This window comes from Odontesthes bonariensis, chromosome 16 (assembly GCF_027942865.1).
Source record: "Odontesthes bonariensis isolate fOdoBon6 chromosome 16, fOdoBon6.hap1, whole genome shotgun sequence".
Classification (NCBI taxonomy): Eukaryota; Metazoa; Chordata; class Actinopteri; order Atheriniformes; family Atherinopsidae; genus Odontesthes; species Odontesthes bonariensis.
The window spans coordinates 36,194,543-36,209,130 of record NC_134521.1 but is presented as its reverse complement, the minus strand read 5'-3'; the positions used below and the strand labels follow the sequence as shown (position 1 = coordinate 36,209,130).

Here is a 14,588-nt window from a genome sequence, read left to right as displayed (position 1 = left end):
TTGGTTCCTCATACGCTGCCTTTGCATTTTAGCTGAACTTTTGTTATAATAAATAATGACAGTGTAATATAAACCTGTGTTGTTGTTCACCTGAGGTTGCATATATCTAATCTTAAGACCTAGCAACGACCATGTGACTTCATATTGCGTCTTGGTACAAAAAAACTCGAAGCTAAAAGAGGGTAAACGCTCTTCTTGACAACTACTCGTGCATACAGACATTTAGGCTCCTGTGAAATGCTTCATGGCAGAACTTTAGCGGAGTTTCTGAGTCAGCAGGTGGTGAAATGATTAAAAGGCTTGTGATTCCGTTTTTGCTTTACTCCCTCTCTCCATCAGACACATTGCTGTGTCCTATATGCTGATCAAGCTGCTACCCCCACGCGTAAATGGAAAGCTTTTACGCACCGGGCGTGTTCATTTCAAAAGAGGTTGAATTGTTGTTGTTTTGTTTTTTTGCATGTTCCACGCCTCGCCTGGTGCTTAAGGCCTTGGCACGGAGGATGTGCTGTGTGGGGATGTATGGGATGCGGTAATATCTCACGACATAATTCAGGGAGGTGGGGGGTTCAAATCAAGACGTGCGTTTGGATGCTCACCCGCCAACTAAACGCGAGAGACTCAGACATCAAAAACATCTCGCTCATCAATAAGAAATTTGGATGGAGATAGTCTGCTTAATTAAATAGACTGACTTGTGTGTACTGCGCTCTAAATTCATCATTTGAATCTGACCCCCCATGGAGAACATCTGACGGAAGTTTCTGCAGCATCTCCATCATCAGGACAGCAGCGCCTCCGGACAACAACACGCCTCGGATTTAATCTATCTTTCGGTGATGGCTATCAACACTGATGTTGCCTACGGGAAAAGCGCCCTTGGCGAGAGGGAAGTTTCCAACCCTATCGACTTCCAGGACACGGAGATGCTACTGAGCACCGCAACCAGCGAGCCGACAGGGCAGAGCAACCTCAAACCGTCCGACTCTTTCTCCCTGAACATCAGAGGGAGCGTCCGGTCCCTGGATGCGGACCAGATTGGACACAGGTCGCCCCTAAAATCGGGCTCTGTCGGGCATCTGTCGATCCCTCCCAAATCCTCCTCCCGGATCAGCCTGGGTCAGCTGCCCTCCCCGGTGCCGCCGGGGTCCGCACCCCCTTGTTACCTCTGGCTCGCCGTGCTGTCCTGCTTCTGCCCCGCCGTGCCGCTCAACATATGCGCCCTGTGGTATGCGCATGTGGTGAGTGCTGTTTCAACCTTCTCCCTGTAAAACTTTAGCTCATTGAGTATGTTCTGAACACATCTGCTAACTTGGTGCTTTGCTCCAGTGTTGCTTTTAAATCATTCATGGTTGGTCTCCTTCCCTTTCTTGTTAGTCGAGGAGTGTTCTCCTTGCTGGAGATATTGAAGGCGCAAAGAAGTATGGGCGTCTGTCCATGCTGCTCAGCGCGCTGGCGATGCTGCTGGGTGTGGCCGTGTTCATCTTCATAGGCTTTACTTTGGGTATGGAAGACAGGCATTAAACACACACTGCGTTTGGTGCCGTGCCTTTAGCCTTACTTTCTCTGCTCTCTTTCTCTCAGAGACCCAGAAGTGACCCGCGGGATGAAAAGAGCCTCCTTTAACTTCATCATATCTACAATTTGCACTGAAGAAAGAAGAAGAAGACGATGATGAAGATGAAAAAGCACAAATATGAGTTGGAAACAGGCTGAAGAGACTCTAAAGTGTGTTTTTTTCCCCTGCTATGAACTACAGACTATGGACTCTTGCTCGATAACTGCCCCCCAAACTCAGGAATGAAGAGGAAACAATACGCAGGCTGCTCAAATTCACTGTGTGGGACTGTCAGTCAGCCCAGTTTGTGGAGGGAATGCAAACTACATATAGACTCACACACACCCACCAAAAAGAAAACTTTCTTAAAGCCTAAAGAAGACACACGATTAAAAAAAACTAATGATGTGTGCTGTGCAGAGGCAGAAACAACAGGAAGCAGTGCATCTCTGGTCTGTAATTTCCCCACCGCCTGCCCTGCTTCTCCGTAATATCTGCAGCTAAGACATTCCTTTGTGTTTGACAGCGGTCTGTTGGAAGGTGTATGGGCTGTTTTCTTACTGTTTACATGAAATTTAAAACTCATAATGCTGTTGCTTTGCGTGCCGACATGTTTGACTTGGCTCTACTGTGGATCTGAAAGCTCGTCCTGTTTATAATCTGCTGCTCATGGAGAATGAGGCTGTTCCCCGCTGTATGCACTGATCTTCATGTTTATACATTTATACTGTACGACTGGTTTACTGTGCCATAGTTCTGCATGTCTGAAATAAACTTGAATGAGCATGGAACATGGAAGTGAGCTCATCACCTTTAATTAACAAAGTCTGACATCAGCAGCATACGATCCCAGTAAAACATGTCCTCATGCAGTCGTAGTCGTGAAAAACAAGAAATGATGCAGTTTGAATCAACAAATGTTTTATGGGGAGTGATTCACACCAAGGGAAGAGAAAGCATAAAACATCATGGCAGCCTTTGGTCAGAGTTAGAGTGGACATCCGTCGGTCGATCAACGGAAAGTGTAGAGCAACAGGAGGATGGTGCAAGCACCAATCACCCCACCCAGAATCAGAGAGTCCCGCCTCTTGCGCAAACTGATTTTCTGGATGAGACCGTTGATGGCAGGGAAACGATCTGAGATGCAGGGCGGAGTGGTGAAGGAAAATGATCCAGATCCAAAGCCATCAACAGGAGTCCTAACCATAAAGCATACATAATGATGTAGTGATTCTGCTGAATATCTGAGCAATCTTTTTATCAAACAGAGAGAGTAGTGTGAGAAGGAGCAGAATCCACTTCAGTGCTGAAAGGATACTGGCCAAAGTTGTGACCCTAGTTTGAATGGACTTCAACATCCCACGCTGAAATGTGATGTTCTCTTTGGTAGCCATGGCGATACTGGATGGAGACGAACAGAGAGGGGTTAGTGGCAGGAACAGGAAAATGTAGCTGTGTGTGTTCAGGGTGTGTGTGTACCTTATTGCACTGTCGATAAGGCTATCTGAGCTGTGAACAGAAGAGGGAAAAACAACAGAGAAAAGTTAGATCCAGCTAAACTAAGCAGTACACTTCCTAAAATAACCTTTCCAGATGATTTCAATATGCTGTGCACATTCATCCGTGTGAGTCATGAGACGGAAGAGAGCAGGGCTTTGGAACCACTACTGGGCCTATTATCGTTAAAAGAAAAAAAGCACTTCCTCTGATTCCTGCAAGATGAGAAAATGTTGCCTAATGGAGAATGTTGGCCAATCAAAGTGGATAAATGTGTTCCTGCATTGCTCACATATACACTGTAAGGTGGGGATGGAAAACATGGAGCCATGAAGACATATCAGGGAGGCTCCTGCTGGTTGCCATTAGCTGCTGAGATAAGTGACGGACAGAAGAATGAAGTGTTCAGCCCGGGGTTTAGCAGAGCACATAAGGGCAGCTGTGCACATCCTTTCAGGCTCCACTGGAGACCAAAAATCAATACTGTGTTTTATATTTCCTCCATCTCTTCGTCCAGCCTCTCCCCACTATCCTCCGCCCTTCCTGCCAGCCTTACACTCGCCGCCACGCTCCACAGGCTTCTGCACGCCCCTACTTTTCGTGCTTTCCCTGGTTTCTTTACACCGTAGTAAAACCTCGGGGTGGACTTCAATAGAGAGGAAATCTGTGACCATGCAAATCATCTGACCGTGTGTGCAGCTACGATACCGAGCACGAAACCTCCCTGCTCAAGCATACGTGTACAGTCCCGCTGTGCACTTATGTGCATTACAACTGTCTGAAAAATACTGATCCAAGTCAGGGGTGTGCTGCATGCCAGGTGCTCACGGTTAGTCTTGTATCTGTATCATGCACATGGAAATCCCTGTCAGCAGACAGGTAACACCAGCAGAAATGAACAGAATCAGCACTAAAATGCATCAAAACAAAAAGGGGAACATGTGCAAATCTAAATACTTTATCAATCAATCTACAGCAGAACAAAGAGCTGCTGGTTATCTGTGGAAGGACGTCATGACAACCAAAGAGCTGAATCTCAGGCAGAATGGGGCTGATACCACACATCCCAACAACAGTCAGAACTATTCCAGAAAATGATTCCATCTTTACTTTACCATGAACCTTTACTGTAGAATCAGTGTCTGCTAAATGCACTGCCTGAAAACACAAATCTCTCCCAAACTGTCTTCCACTTCAATCTGAACTGAATTTGAGGCCCTCCTGATTGTGTGTAACTCTCTGGAAGGTCTGGACCCAGAAGAGATGTGTTTGCTGAGTGAAAGCCGGGTCTCTCAGATCTACAGACACATTTAGTGGCTGAAAGAGTTCAATCCAAACATGCTGTGTGGCTGTATGCCATCATGCTGCCTACTACTGTCTGAATGGAGTTTAGATACGTCTGTAAACATATTGAAACCTGAGCTAAACTTTAGACTTTTCATGTTAATGAGCTTATTCTGATTCCACTTGTTTTTAATTTACTTTCTGTTTTCCATCTCTTTTTGTTGGCATCTTTCTCTAATCTTCTCCTTTTTAATCTAAAAGTACAACTGGACCTACGGCCGTTGATGGTATGGGCCCAAATTACAGGGATACATTTGCTGCTTTCTCACATTTATACATTTATACCTACATATATACATTTATACCTACATTCATACCTACATATATACATTTATACATTTATACCTACATTCATACCTACATATATACATTTATACATTTATACCTACATTCATACCTACATATATACATTTATACCTACATTTATACATTTATACCTACATATATACATTTATACCTACATTCATACCTACATATATACATTTATACCTACATTTATACCTACATTTTGATCCAACATGTCTGCAGTTCTATTTAATTAATTCTGGTTTGTTGTCTTTTGCATGCACGCGTTCCTTTTTTTCTATTTAATCTGTTATTTTTCTGTTTTCTTTATTTGATTATTTGTAAAGCATATTGAATTTCAAGTGTCCACCAGCTGTGCTACATGCACAGAACCATCTCATATTTGAGTGCATGCACGGGAGAGTGAGAAATATTCTAACAGGCATGATGAAACGTCACCAACAACATGTGTATAAAACCAATGTTGTGCATATGTGTGTGTGTACCTCCAACCACACATTCGTAACGTGCACTATATTGTGAACAGGGAATCATTTCTGACCTTTTGAACACATTATTTGTTGGGTTTTTCCAAAAAAAAAAAAAGTTGCTTTAAAGAAAACAGAAAAAACAGTGCCTTACTTTCTGAGATGTTCGTTCTCCTTCAGGAAGAGCTCAGTTCTTCTGTTATTCACCCCTGAGCTGCTTTTGTAGGACCTGAGTCAGAAAAGAGAGCATCGGACAAACATCACATGATGAACTGGATTGGCCAAAGTAAATCAAATAAAAACCATCTGGTCACTTTTTGGCTTTATTTGGTTGTTTGTAATTCATCTGATGGCAATTGAGCAGTTAGCTCTTCAGATATATGTTGCTTATCAACCCCACAGTGTCAGGGGAACAGGGGGTCCCCCCAGCCAGTGGGACCCAGAGAGATGCTGCCTGCTAACAGCAGAGATCTTTCACAGGTTTGTCACAGGGTGCCCCCCCCCCTCTCTTGTAAACTGATACCTGCATTAGGTACTTTCTGAGCTCAGGCTTTTATCTTTTTTTTTTTTTTTTTTTTTTTAAAATCAGATTTATTGTCATGCGTACATATGTACACACGAAATTTGTCCTCCGCTTTTAACCCATCCAGGTTGGCACCTGTTTGACACACATGCACATGCACAGGGTCACACAATTGGAGACAGATGCCAACCTGGAGCGGTGGGCAGCCATGAAGCAGCCAGAAGGCGCCCGGGGAGCATGGGGGTACGGTGCCTTGCTCAAGGGCACCTCAGCCGTGACAAGGAGGTGGACTGACACCCCTCCAGCTATCAGTTCCACCAATCTTTTTTCCGAGTGGCGAGAGCGGGAATCGAACCACCAACCTTCCGGTTATTGGACGACCGACTCTAACCACTAAGCTCAGCTTAATTCAAAACATTATCCTCCATCTCTTATTGAAACCATTGCTCTCCTGTCCGCACTGATGATTTATTCAATTCATCCTCTGCTCTGTTTCCAACACACGCCACCTCTCATCTTTATGGAAATAATTCAAATCTACTCTCGTCCTTTTTGTTATCAGTCAACTTCAGATCAGGACACATCTCTCTATCTCTGTCTGACTGTCTAGCTCTCCTTCTCCTCCCTTGATAAAGCATTTATCTGCACTGGGGATGGCCAGATGTAACCACTATCCCTTAGCTTGGGGTGAATGAAAGCCCTGTGGTTTGATTTACTGTAGAGGGCACTTAGGAAAGATTTCCCCCAGAGAAAGAGAATGAAACAGACACAGAGAGAGAGAGAGAGAGAGAGTTACAAATACAGAGATAAGGAAGGATGGCAGGATAATGAGAGGAGGTTCCTCTTATTAGACAATGTAATATGATAGTGGGAAGGGAGAGTGTTAAAAGGTTGGGGAATTCAGTCACAAAGTGGATATCTCTGCCTCCTGCTGGTTAAGAATAGAATAGCAGGAGGATAAGCAGTCAGAAAGAAATGAGAAAGATGCAAATCAAAGAAACCGTAAGAAGAAAAGGGGGAGAATAGAAAGAATTCAGGACAGAAAGCCGACTGAGCCCGAATGCTGCAGAATTAAAAAGGACTCCACTGATCTATGAATGCATTTCCATGACGTTTGAGGACAGCTTTTAAAACGGATATGCTTGAGATAAATGTAATGATTATGCCATAAAAGGCAGAAATAGCATTCTTTTAAGTATCAGAGTATCACAATCAATGTTCACGAGAAGTCTGAAGCATATTTGCAATGCAACATGTAACAATTTTCAGACATTTTAGCATGTAACAGCTAATCACTGGATATAAAAGGGGAAGTGCTAGCAGCACATTAGATTGCATTGGAAACAGATTTGGTTCAACAAAGTTAGTTCATCTTCAGATGCAGATGAATTTTAGCAGAATAAGATTCTGGTGATCACTGAACTTCAAAGGGACCTGACCTTTGACTGTCACGCATGATAACTGATAACATCTCCAACTCCGGCCTGTCATGTGAGTCACAAACTGAATCCAGAAATATACCACTTCTTCACTGACCATCAGTGGATGTTATCATGTTGTATGTGGTGAGAATATATGGAAATATAGAAACGTCTGAGAGGGCTTACTCAATGTCTCTGTGAACAGAGCCCAGCAGGTCCTCTCGCTCTCGCAGGCTGACCAAGTTGTTCTTGGTTTTGTGGAATTCGTGAGTGTAGTCCTACAAGACAAAAGCAGGGTCAGCTACAGTCATGGAGACGCGATGGTACTGTCAGAACAACAGATAAAGAGTTCACAGAGGCACAACATTTAGAACCATTTTAACCATTTACAGCAACTCCCATGTGGAAGTGAAACCCTTTTCTCAGAGAGAGAAGCAGTTCGTACCTGCAAAATGTCTCTGTGCCTCTGTAAAGTGTGCATTAACGCTGCGTTATGTGATGAAGCTCCAGGGGTGTTGGTGTATTCTGCCATTTGGTCATTGACCGCTGTAAGCTGCCATAAAAAACACAAAGAAAGCAGTGCTGTAATGACTTCTAAGGGTTGAGAGACTTTAAAATAAAAAGGACTCCAACTTATTAGACAATAAAAAAATAATGCAAAGCACTTCTAACTGTCAGACTAGTTTTTAATAAACAGGAGTTCTCTGAACAGGGAAACATCCAGAACAACACACACAAAGGTTAAACTGAAAATCCCTTCAGTTACAGACATTAGTGACCATGCTGCATGAGTGACATTTAACCTACTTTGGCCAAGAGCTGCTCCAGTTCAGTAGTCATAGCAACAAGCATATTGTCTTGAGAGGGACCAAAAGAATCAGACCTGAAGTGAGAAGGAAAGGATGCAACGTAGCAAGCTCAGTTTTTGTATGTGTGACAAACATGCATTTAGTTTATACAGAAGTGGAGCACAATCACAGATGATGAAAAGGCATCAGAGCGGCTGGTACAAAGTAGTCTGCCATCTTTGTTGAGATGAGGCGAGACTGTGCTGCTACCGGCTGTCTCTGGTCCGTTGGTCCCGGCTGCTGCTGTAGCTGGTGCACAGCTTGCTGAAGGAGACCAGCTTGAGGTCCAGCTCATTCTCCAGCTGTCTGGCCTGTTTACGTAAATCTGAGAAAAGGAAAAGAGAAACTAAATTACTGATCGTTTCATGCACCGAATCGCACAGATCTGCAGTGCTGTGCATAGATTTCTGCTCATTTGTGAAGTCGGAAAACAGCTTTCCCAATCAGTCCATTACTTTTCTAAAGTAAAAGCAATAAATCCCTCAGTGGTGGGGGAAATATGATTTGATCTGCTGTTCAACAGAGAGCTCCATGGTTACTGTATGACACCATTGTGACTCGCATAGAAGTCAAAAGAGATGAAATCATATTGCTGCTCAACAGCTAAAAACATGTGTTTGAGTTCTCAGGTAATTGATTTTATGGGAAACAATAAATGTCAAATGAAACAAACATAAAGTCGGGTTACATTAAGCACATATTCACATCACACGACTTAATGTACTCAGGTAAACTTATCGCTGTTGAAATGTCTTACTTTCTTAAATTGTTTTCAATAACAGGCGGCAGCTTGTACATTTAAACAAAGAGTAATGGTAACTTAACCAGCAGTAAGGAGGAAATTGAGCTGTCTGACTGTCAAAGGAAACTTTTCAACTTCGACGTTAACGTTCACCAAGCTAACAGGTTAGCCTCAAAGATTAGCTTTCAAACACCTAAAGTATATTTCCTCTGCGGGTATAAACTTTATCAACATGTGATTGGCCTACGTCAGGGGAGACTAATACAAGCTGTACAAGCTTCACCATACAACAGAATCGATGCTTTAACATAATTTACCTTCCCAGTAGTTGCTGGTTGCCATGTTTGTTGTTGACATGTCATCATCAGCCGTCAAGGAAAAACAACTGTCGCGCTTCTGTTGTCACCCACAGCACCCTCTAGTGACAACAGGTGGAACACCAGTTCCACTGCCCTCACACAGCTGTGATTCTTTGTGGCGAGGATGCACTTTTCCTTTACAGCTGTTTCCAAACGTGAACTTACTGTCATGTGTGATTTGAGTTTTCGGCGTTGTATACTTTATAAAACTTTATAAAACTCATAAAAGAATGTGGAAAACCTTGTCAGCTTAGCTGTTACTGCTAAACAGGTAGATCTTTAGTTGATTTGATGATGGCGTTCTGTAAAAATGGTGTTATCATATTTAAATAGATATGGAGCAGCCTTTTTGGGCAACACCTAAGAAACCTATACAGGCTAAGGCACAGCAATACAAATAAAATTCCAACTTTAATTGGGTCACAGAATTTGATGGGTCACGGAAACCAGCGTTACACCACCTTAATTTGGACCCCTTCTTCAAAGTGCTTTTAAAAAGGCACAGGGTTTTATTGCTGCAAGCAGTGGAAAGTATAATTACCCTAACCCTGATCAGGGACTTTACTCGAACTTTTCCCTTATAGTATACGTTTTTACACAACTTTTAACTTACAGTGAGGGCATTTGAACAGTGATTTTCTTCCACCCTTACAGATTTTCTTCTTTTCTTCTTTTTGTTTTTGTTTTTCACTCCTCAAGATGTACAGTATATGTTTGTATCAGTTTAACCAATGATAAACTTCTTATTAAGATGCGTCTTTCAAATAAGAGAGGTACATTTAGAATAAATTGAATGAATCTGAACTGATTTTCTAAAAGGCAACAGGTAATAAAAAAGTATGTCACGTTATATTATGTAATCTAAAACAATTCTTCCCCTAATTACAACTGTAAAAAGATGATTACACACTGACCATATCCACATATCTATATATCCATATAACGGGAGTGAATCTAAATTTCTTCCGAAGGACGCCGACTTTCACCAAAAATGTTATTGGTGAGTAGATTAACGTATTTTATGTCAGAAATAAGACCCAGGTTTAAACAAGCCAAACTTCTCCTTTAATCAAGTGGTCCAAAACACACTAAATAAATTTATCTGGCTGCGTCAGTCACTGATTATAATTCCGTTGCGCGCAGATATCTCTGCTCACTTGGAGCAGAGGCACGTGACTCCAGAGAAGTTCAGCTCTTCAAACATGGCTCCCAACAGAGCCCGTTTATCAATCTTTCTTATTCCCTTTGACCTACTGAAGTTTTAGGAATAAAAGAATACTAGTTTAGATGGTTTAGTGTTAAGCATGAACTTAACTCAATGAAATTAAGTTTGTTCCCCCTTAAGTAGGTTTAAAATCACCCAATTGGACTCTGTTTGACAGTGTTTGCTTTTTTCCCCTCATATAAAGCATAGTAATGGGGTGGCTGTAGCTCAGGAATTAGAGTGGTTGTCTTTTAAATGTTGCTTGTTTGATCCCCACTGGTGCCATCAATGGTAAGTCCCTTTGGTTAAAATCATTTGGTGAATAGATGTAATGAAGCAGTGCAACTGTTTTGTGTGCTGTTTACTCACATTTCCCCTTTCAGGCTGTTAGAGTTGGATTTTGACAGCTTTGACACCTTCACTCTTCAGGTTTTAAGGCTTTTAAACTCAACTCATGGAAATAAAGTTCAATAAGTCTATGTTTTGTATGTTGATGACAGTTATGTGACGTGTTTGCAGCTGTTTGATAAAGCTGGTAAAGAAAAAGGAGACACAGATGTAACTGAATCACATGTGAATATTAGGAATCTCTCTCTCTCTCTTTGCTCATTCTCTTTATTCATTGTCTTGAACATAGGCAGTCATGGATATAACAATAACAGCAGGTCTGGTTGTGTTGATGTAGAAGAAGACAATGATGATGATGGTGCCATCAATGGTAGAGATGAAAAAGAGCAAAAAAAGGTGTTTTCATTGTTCTGCAGCGAACCTCAGAAGATGAGGCCTCTCTGTTTCACTGATTTTCTCTCAATTCTGTCATTCCTATTTCTGTCTTTCTCACATTTTTTCCTTTCTTAATGATGTTTCATTTAAAAAAAGAATAATCAAAAGTGCAGTGAACCACTGACGTAGGTAAGCACCTGAAGTCCAGTTCAGGATCTTGCTTTGACCAACTGGACCAACAGAGCTGGGGAGATAGATGTGTGGGAGTGGAGGAAGAAGAAGGAGGGATGGAAGTGCAGGAGGAGAGGAAGCGCTTCCCTCTCAGTGCTGGATCCTCCTGATGGACTGAATCTGGGGAGTCTGGGCATGGAAGCCAAACTCACGGTAACACTTGTACTCTCCTCCGTGACAGTCACACTCCATGATGTACTGGTAGCCACGGTAACCGGGGAACTGGTAGCACACAAAGCTGCAGGAACACACAAAAGCAAGCCGGCTGAATTTTAGCATAACTGAGTACACATGAACATAATGAGGAGCTGAACGTTGTTCGGTACGCCCCAGGTGTCGTGCTGACTGTGAAGCCTCTGAGCAAACATCATGAAGTTGAACCTACGCTCCACTCTGGATGTGCATGGATCCGACCTCGTTGTTCATCCAGCCCATGGCCTGCAGAGAGGGATAATCGTCACACAGCTCAAACTGACGACCTGTCATGTTCTCCATCTCAAAGATGGTCATGCGGGAGTCCTTGTGGTTCTGTGAAAAGGAGGAAAAGTCGTTTTTAGCACAGCTTGAGATGAAGCTCAAGGCACCTACGGCTGTTTTGGTGAGTTGTATTGGACCTACAGCAGAGCAAACGGGCCTGAAAGAGATCATCCTCTCAATGCGGTACGAGTTGCTGCCGCTGTAGGCCTCAAAGCGAGGGTAGTCTCCCTTCTCCAGGATGAACTGCTGGCCGCAGAAGCTGGAGTGCTCGTAGCCCACCCAGCTGCAAGGCACAAGCCATAAAAAGAGAAACTCAGCCCCAGCTTTAAAGCCCTGAATATTCCAGAAAGAATTTGCCCTGTGGATACATACGCGCCACACTCGACCTTCAGGGAGCGGATGTTCTCCATCCCACACTCCATGATGTTCTGGCAGCTAGCGGTGAACTCCATACGCCTGCCCTGGAAGTACTCCTGATCGTACACAGTGATCTGAAAGCCCAGAAGGAAGAACTTACTGCAGCTGGTGAAGGCAGTGATTCCCGTGTCCATTCACACTTTTAAACCTTTTTCTGCTCCTCCTGATCATGGGAGATGCGATGCAAAGCTCATGCTTACCTTCCAAGGGCCCATGGGCATGGGGTTTGTCAGAGCCATGTTGTTTTCTTTTTCAGCAGTACCTGTTGGGAGAACACACCAACAGTCAGGGCGGATGGAGACACACACACGCACTTTCATCAATCTCTGTGTTATCTTTGCCTTCATGGCCCTGAGTTCTCTTTTAGGCTCATTAACTCTGATTCCTTCTCTTGTTTTAACCTCCTGTTTTGAAATGACCCTCATTTGCAGTAAAGACGGTAAAAGAGCTGCTCTGTCTCCCCTCAGATCAACAAAGACTCCCTATTTCAGGTTGATAAATTGCATTAGAGGCCCATTAAGTGGTGGCCATAGATTGGGAAACTGTACTGCATTGTTAACTACTAGTTTGACCTACCCAAACCGGTGAGCTATGTGTCGCAGGGTTCCACTGAACAGTCTGCAGGGACAGTGTGTTTATGGGGGTATATATACACCCACGGGTGTCAGGGGCCGGGGGGCAGGCACGCTTGGACTCATGTCAGCAATTTGCTTTGGACTTCATTGTTTTGTTGTGTGAGCCACAAAGGGGTTAACACACGTTGATTCATTCAAACACAAAGAGGGCGCACGGCTATACGGCGTTGCATATGCCTCTGCAGCGCATCCATATGTTAGGGGGGAAAGCAGGGTAGCTTTCCATCAGGGTGGGAATCCACTATCAAACAGACCTTTACATTAAATCACTCTACGAAACCTGCAAGAAAGACTCCAGGATTCACCCAAAGCCTTTCCTTTTCAGGGATCAGTTACACACACAACACATTACATTCACCAATGAGAAATGAACTGTTTGTACATCAAAAGGCCCTTTCACCCATGGAAATATTAGCATGACATCACAACAAAGATCACTCCTTAATTAGTCAAAGTTCTACGGTGAATTCCATCTGTTGTGTTCACTGACGTGCACACAGGAAGTCTGGGTCACTGTGTTGCACTGAGCCATCCTTTTTATTTCTCAGATTATCGTCTCACTGGCTTACTTTTCAGGGTGTTTATGAGTTTATCAGTAAAGGTTTGCAGCGGGCCGTGGCACCATGTGAAAGGGCTCATTGGCAGGTCTGGCAGCCCTTTGGCACCCACCTATGAGCTGTAACTGGCAGCCTTACTCTCAGATGATTATCAATAGTAACACACAGCAGCGACCGTGTGAAAGAAGAAGCAGCTCGTCTTATTATGTCGCTCTCCCTTTTTAAATCAAAAAGGTGGATATTTCTCAGCATGTTCTCCTCTTTGTGGGATTAAAATGGGAAACAACACAGAGTGAGAAGCTAGCTAACTGAGCATTCACCCTTCTCTCTCCTCTTGCTGCTCTGAACAATAAACATTTAGGAATGGCTTCCTGATGTCAGCACATTGCCCAGACTCTCTGTCTGTGCGTGTGAGAGAGTGTGTGTGTGTGCACGTGTGTGTGTGCACGTGTGTGTGTCCGTGTCACTTCCTACAACAAAATGAGACGGAGAGATAGATGCAGTCCTTCAAATAAAACTGAAAGCGTTTTGTGACTTGATAGTGAATTAATTCAGGTCTACATGTGTGACTGGAAAGGGATATATGTCTGTGTGAGTGTGCGTGTGTGAGTGTGTGTGTGTTTCTGCTGATGATAGCACCAGCAGCTCAGACGTGACAAAAGGACAAGCAAACTCAGCAGCTCCATGCGAAGAGCCCACAGTGACCATATAGCCGACTCTCAGTGAGCACAAACAGATATCACACACATCCCCGGTGCAGAACCCCACATTCCCCCGCAGTCACATACCCACAGTTACACCCAAACACCCTGTGCACACAGTTAGCCCAGAAACATGGTATAAAGCCAACTAAAAGCTCTTCATATATGTTTCAACCAGGACTGCGTGAGGTTGAGACCTTTGACTCCTCTCAGTTGAATGATTCTGCAGGTGGTTTACAGGCTGCCTTTGATGCCTCCTGCTTTAATGGAATTTAACTGCACGGCAGAGACGTGATAGTCGAAAAAAAACCTGCATCCTTTTAATTAAAATCATTCTCATTCATTCCTCCAGCGACCCTGAAGAGGACGGACCATCAGAAGCTGGTTTCGCAGTAAACAGAGACCACCTGTAGGGTGCAACATTTCCATGTAAACCTCATAAAAAAACCAAGTGTTTTCAGGCCTTCGAAAAGCTCAGAGAATCATCTCACTGCCTAACACTGCTGTGGCCCCAAAAGACTCTAAGATGGCCCCTGGTAGACCTGAAATATGTGGATACTCTCAGAGGCTTTTGGCTT

At 43.5% G+C, this 14,588-nt stretch overlaps 3 protein-coding genes across 3 annotated transcripts; 1 reads left to right on the top strand and 2 right to left on the bottom strand.

Moving 5' to 3' along the window:
- Positions 1-425: 425 nt before the first annotated feature.
- On the top strand, positions 426-2,349 carry trarg1b (trafficking regulator of GLUT4 (SLC2A4) 1b). Its single transcript, XM_075487005.1, has 3 exons — positions 426-1,241; positions 1,378-1,504; positions 1,585-2,349. Exons 1-3 carry the CDS (start codon positions 840-842, stop codon positions 1,596-1,598), a joined length of 543 nt encoding a protein of 180 aa, XP_075343120.1. The 5' UTR covers positions 426-839; the 3' UTR covers positions 1,599-2,349.
- A 113-nt stretch (positions 2,350-2,462) lies between these two features.
- Positions 2,463-9,098, bottom strand: LOC142401542 (Golgi SNAP receptor complex member 1-like). The gene is made up of 9 exons (XM_075487004.1): positions 9,024-9,098; positions 8,175-8,289; positions 7,924-7,999; positions 7,562-7,669; positions 7,303-7,394; positions 5,327-5,401; positions 3,038-3,067; positions 2,877-2,959; positions 2,463-2,695 (listed from the first exon to the last, which is right to left on the bottom strand). Exons 1-9 carry the CDS (start codon positions 9,061-9,063, stop codon positions 2,571-2,573), a joined length of 744 nt encoding a protein of 247 aa, XP_075343119.1. The 5' UTR covers positions 9,064-9,098; the 3' UTR covers positions 2,463-2,570.
- Positions 9,099-11,257: 2,159 nt separating this feature from the next.
- Positions 11,258-12,374, bottom strand: cryba1b (crystallin, beta A1b). Its single transcript, XM_075487485.1, has 5 exons — positions 12,318-12,374; positions 12,073-12,191; positions 11,842-11,983; positions 11,609-11,751; positions 11,258-11,461 (listed from the first exon to the last, which is right to left on the bottom strand). The coding sequence occupies exons 1-5, from the start codon at positions 12,354-12,356 to the stop codon at positions 11,314-11,316; spliced, it is 591 nt and encodes a 196-aa protein (XP_075343600.1). The 5' UTR covers positions 12,357-12,374; the 3' UTR covers positions 11,258-11,313.
- Positions 12,375-14,588: the final 2,214 nt, after the last annotated feature.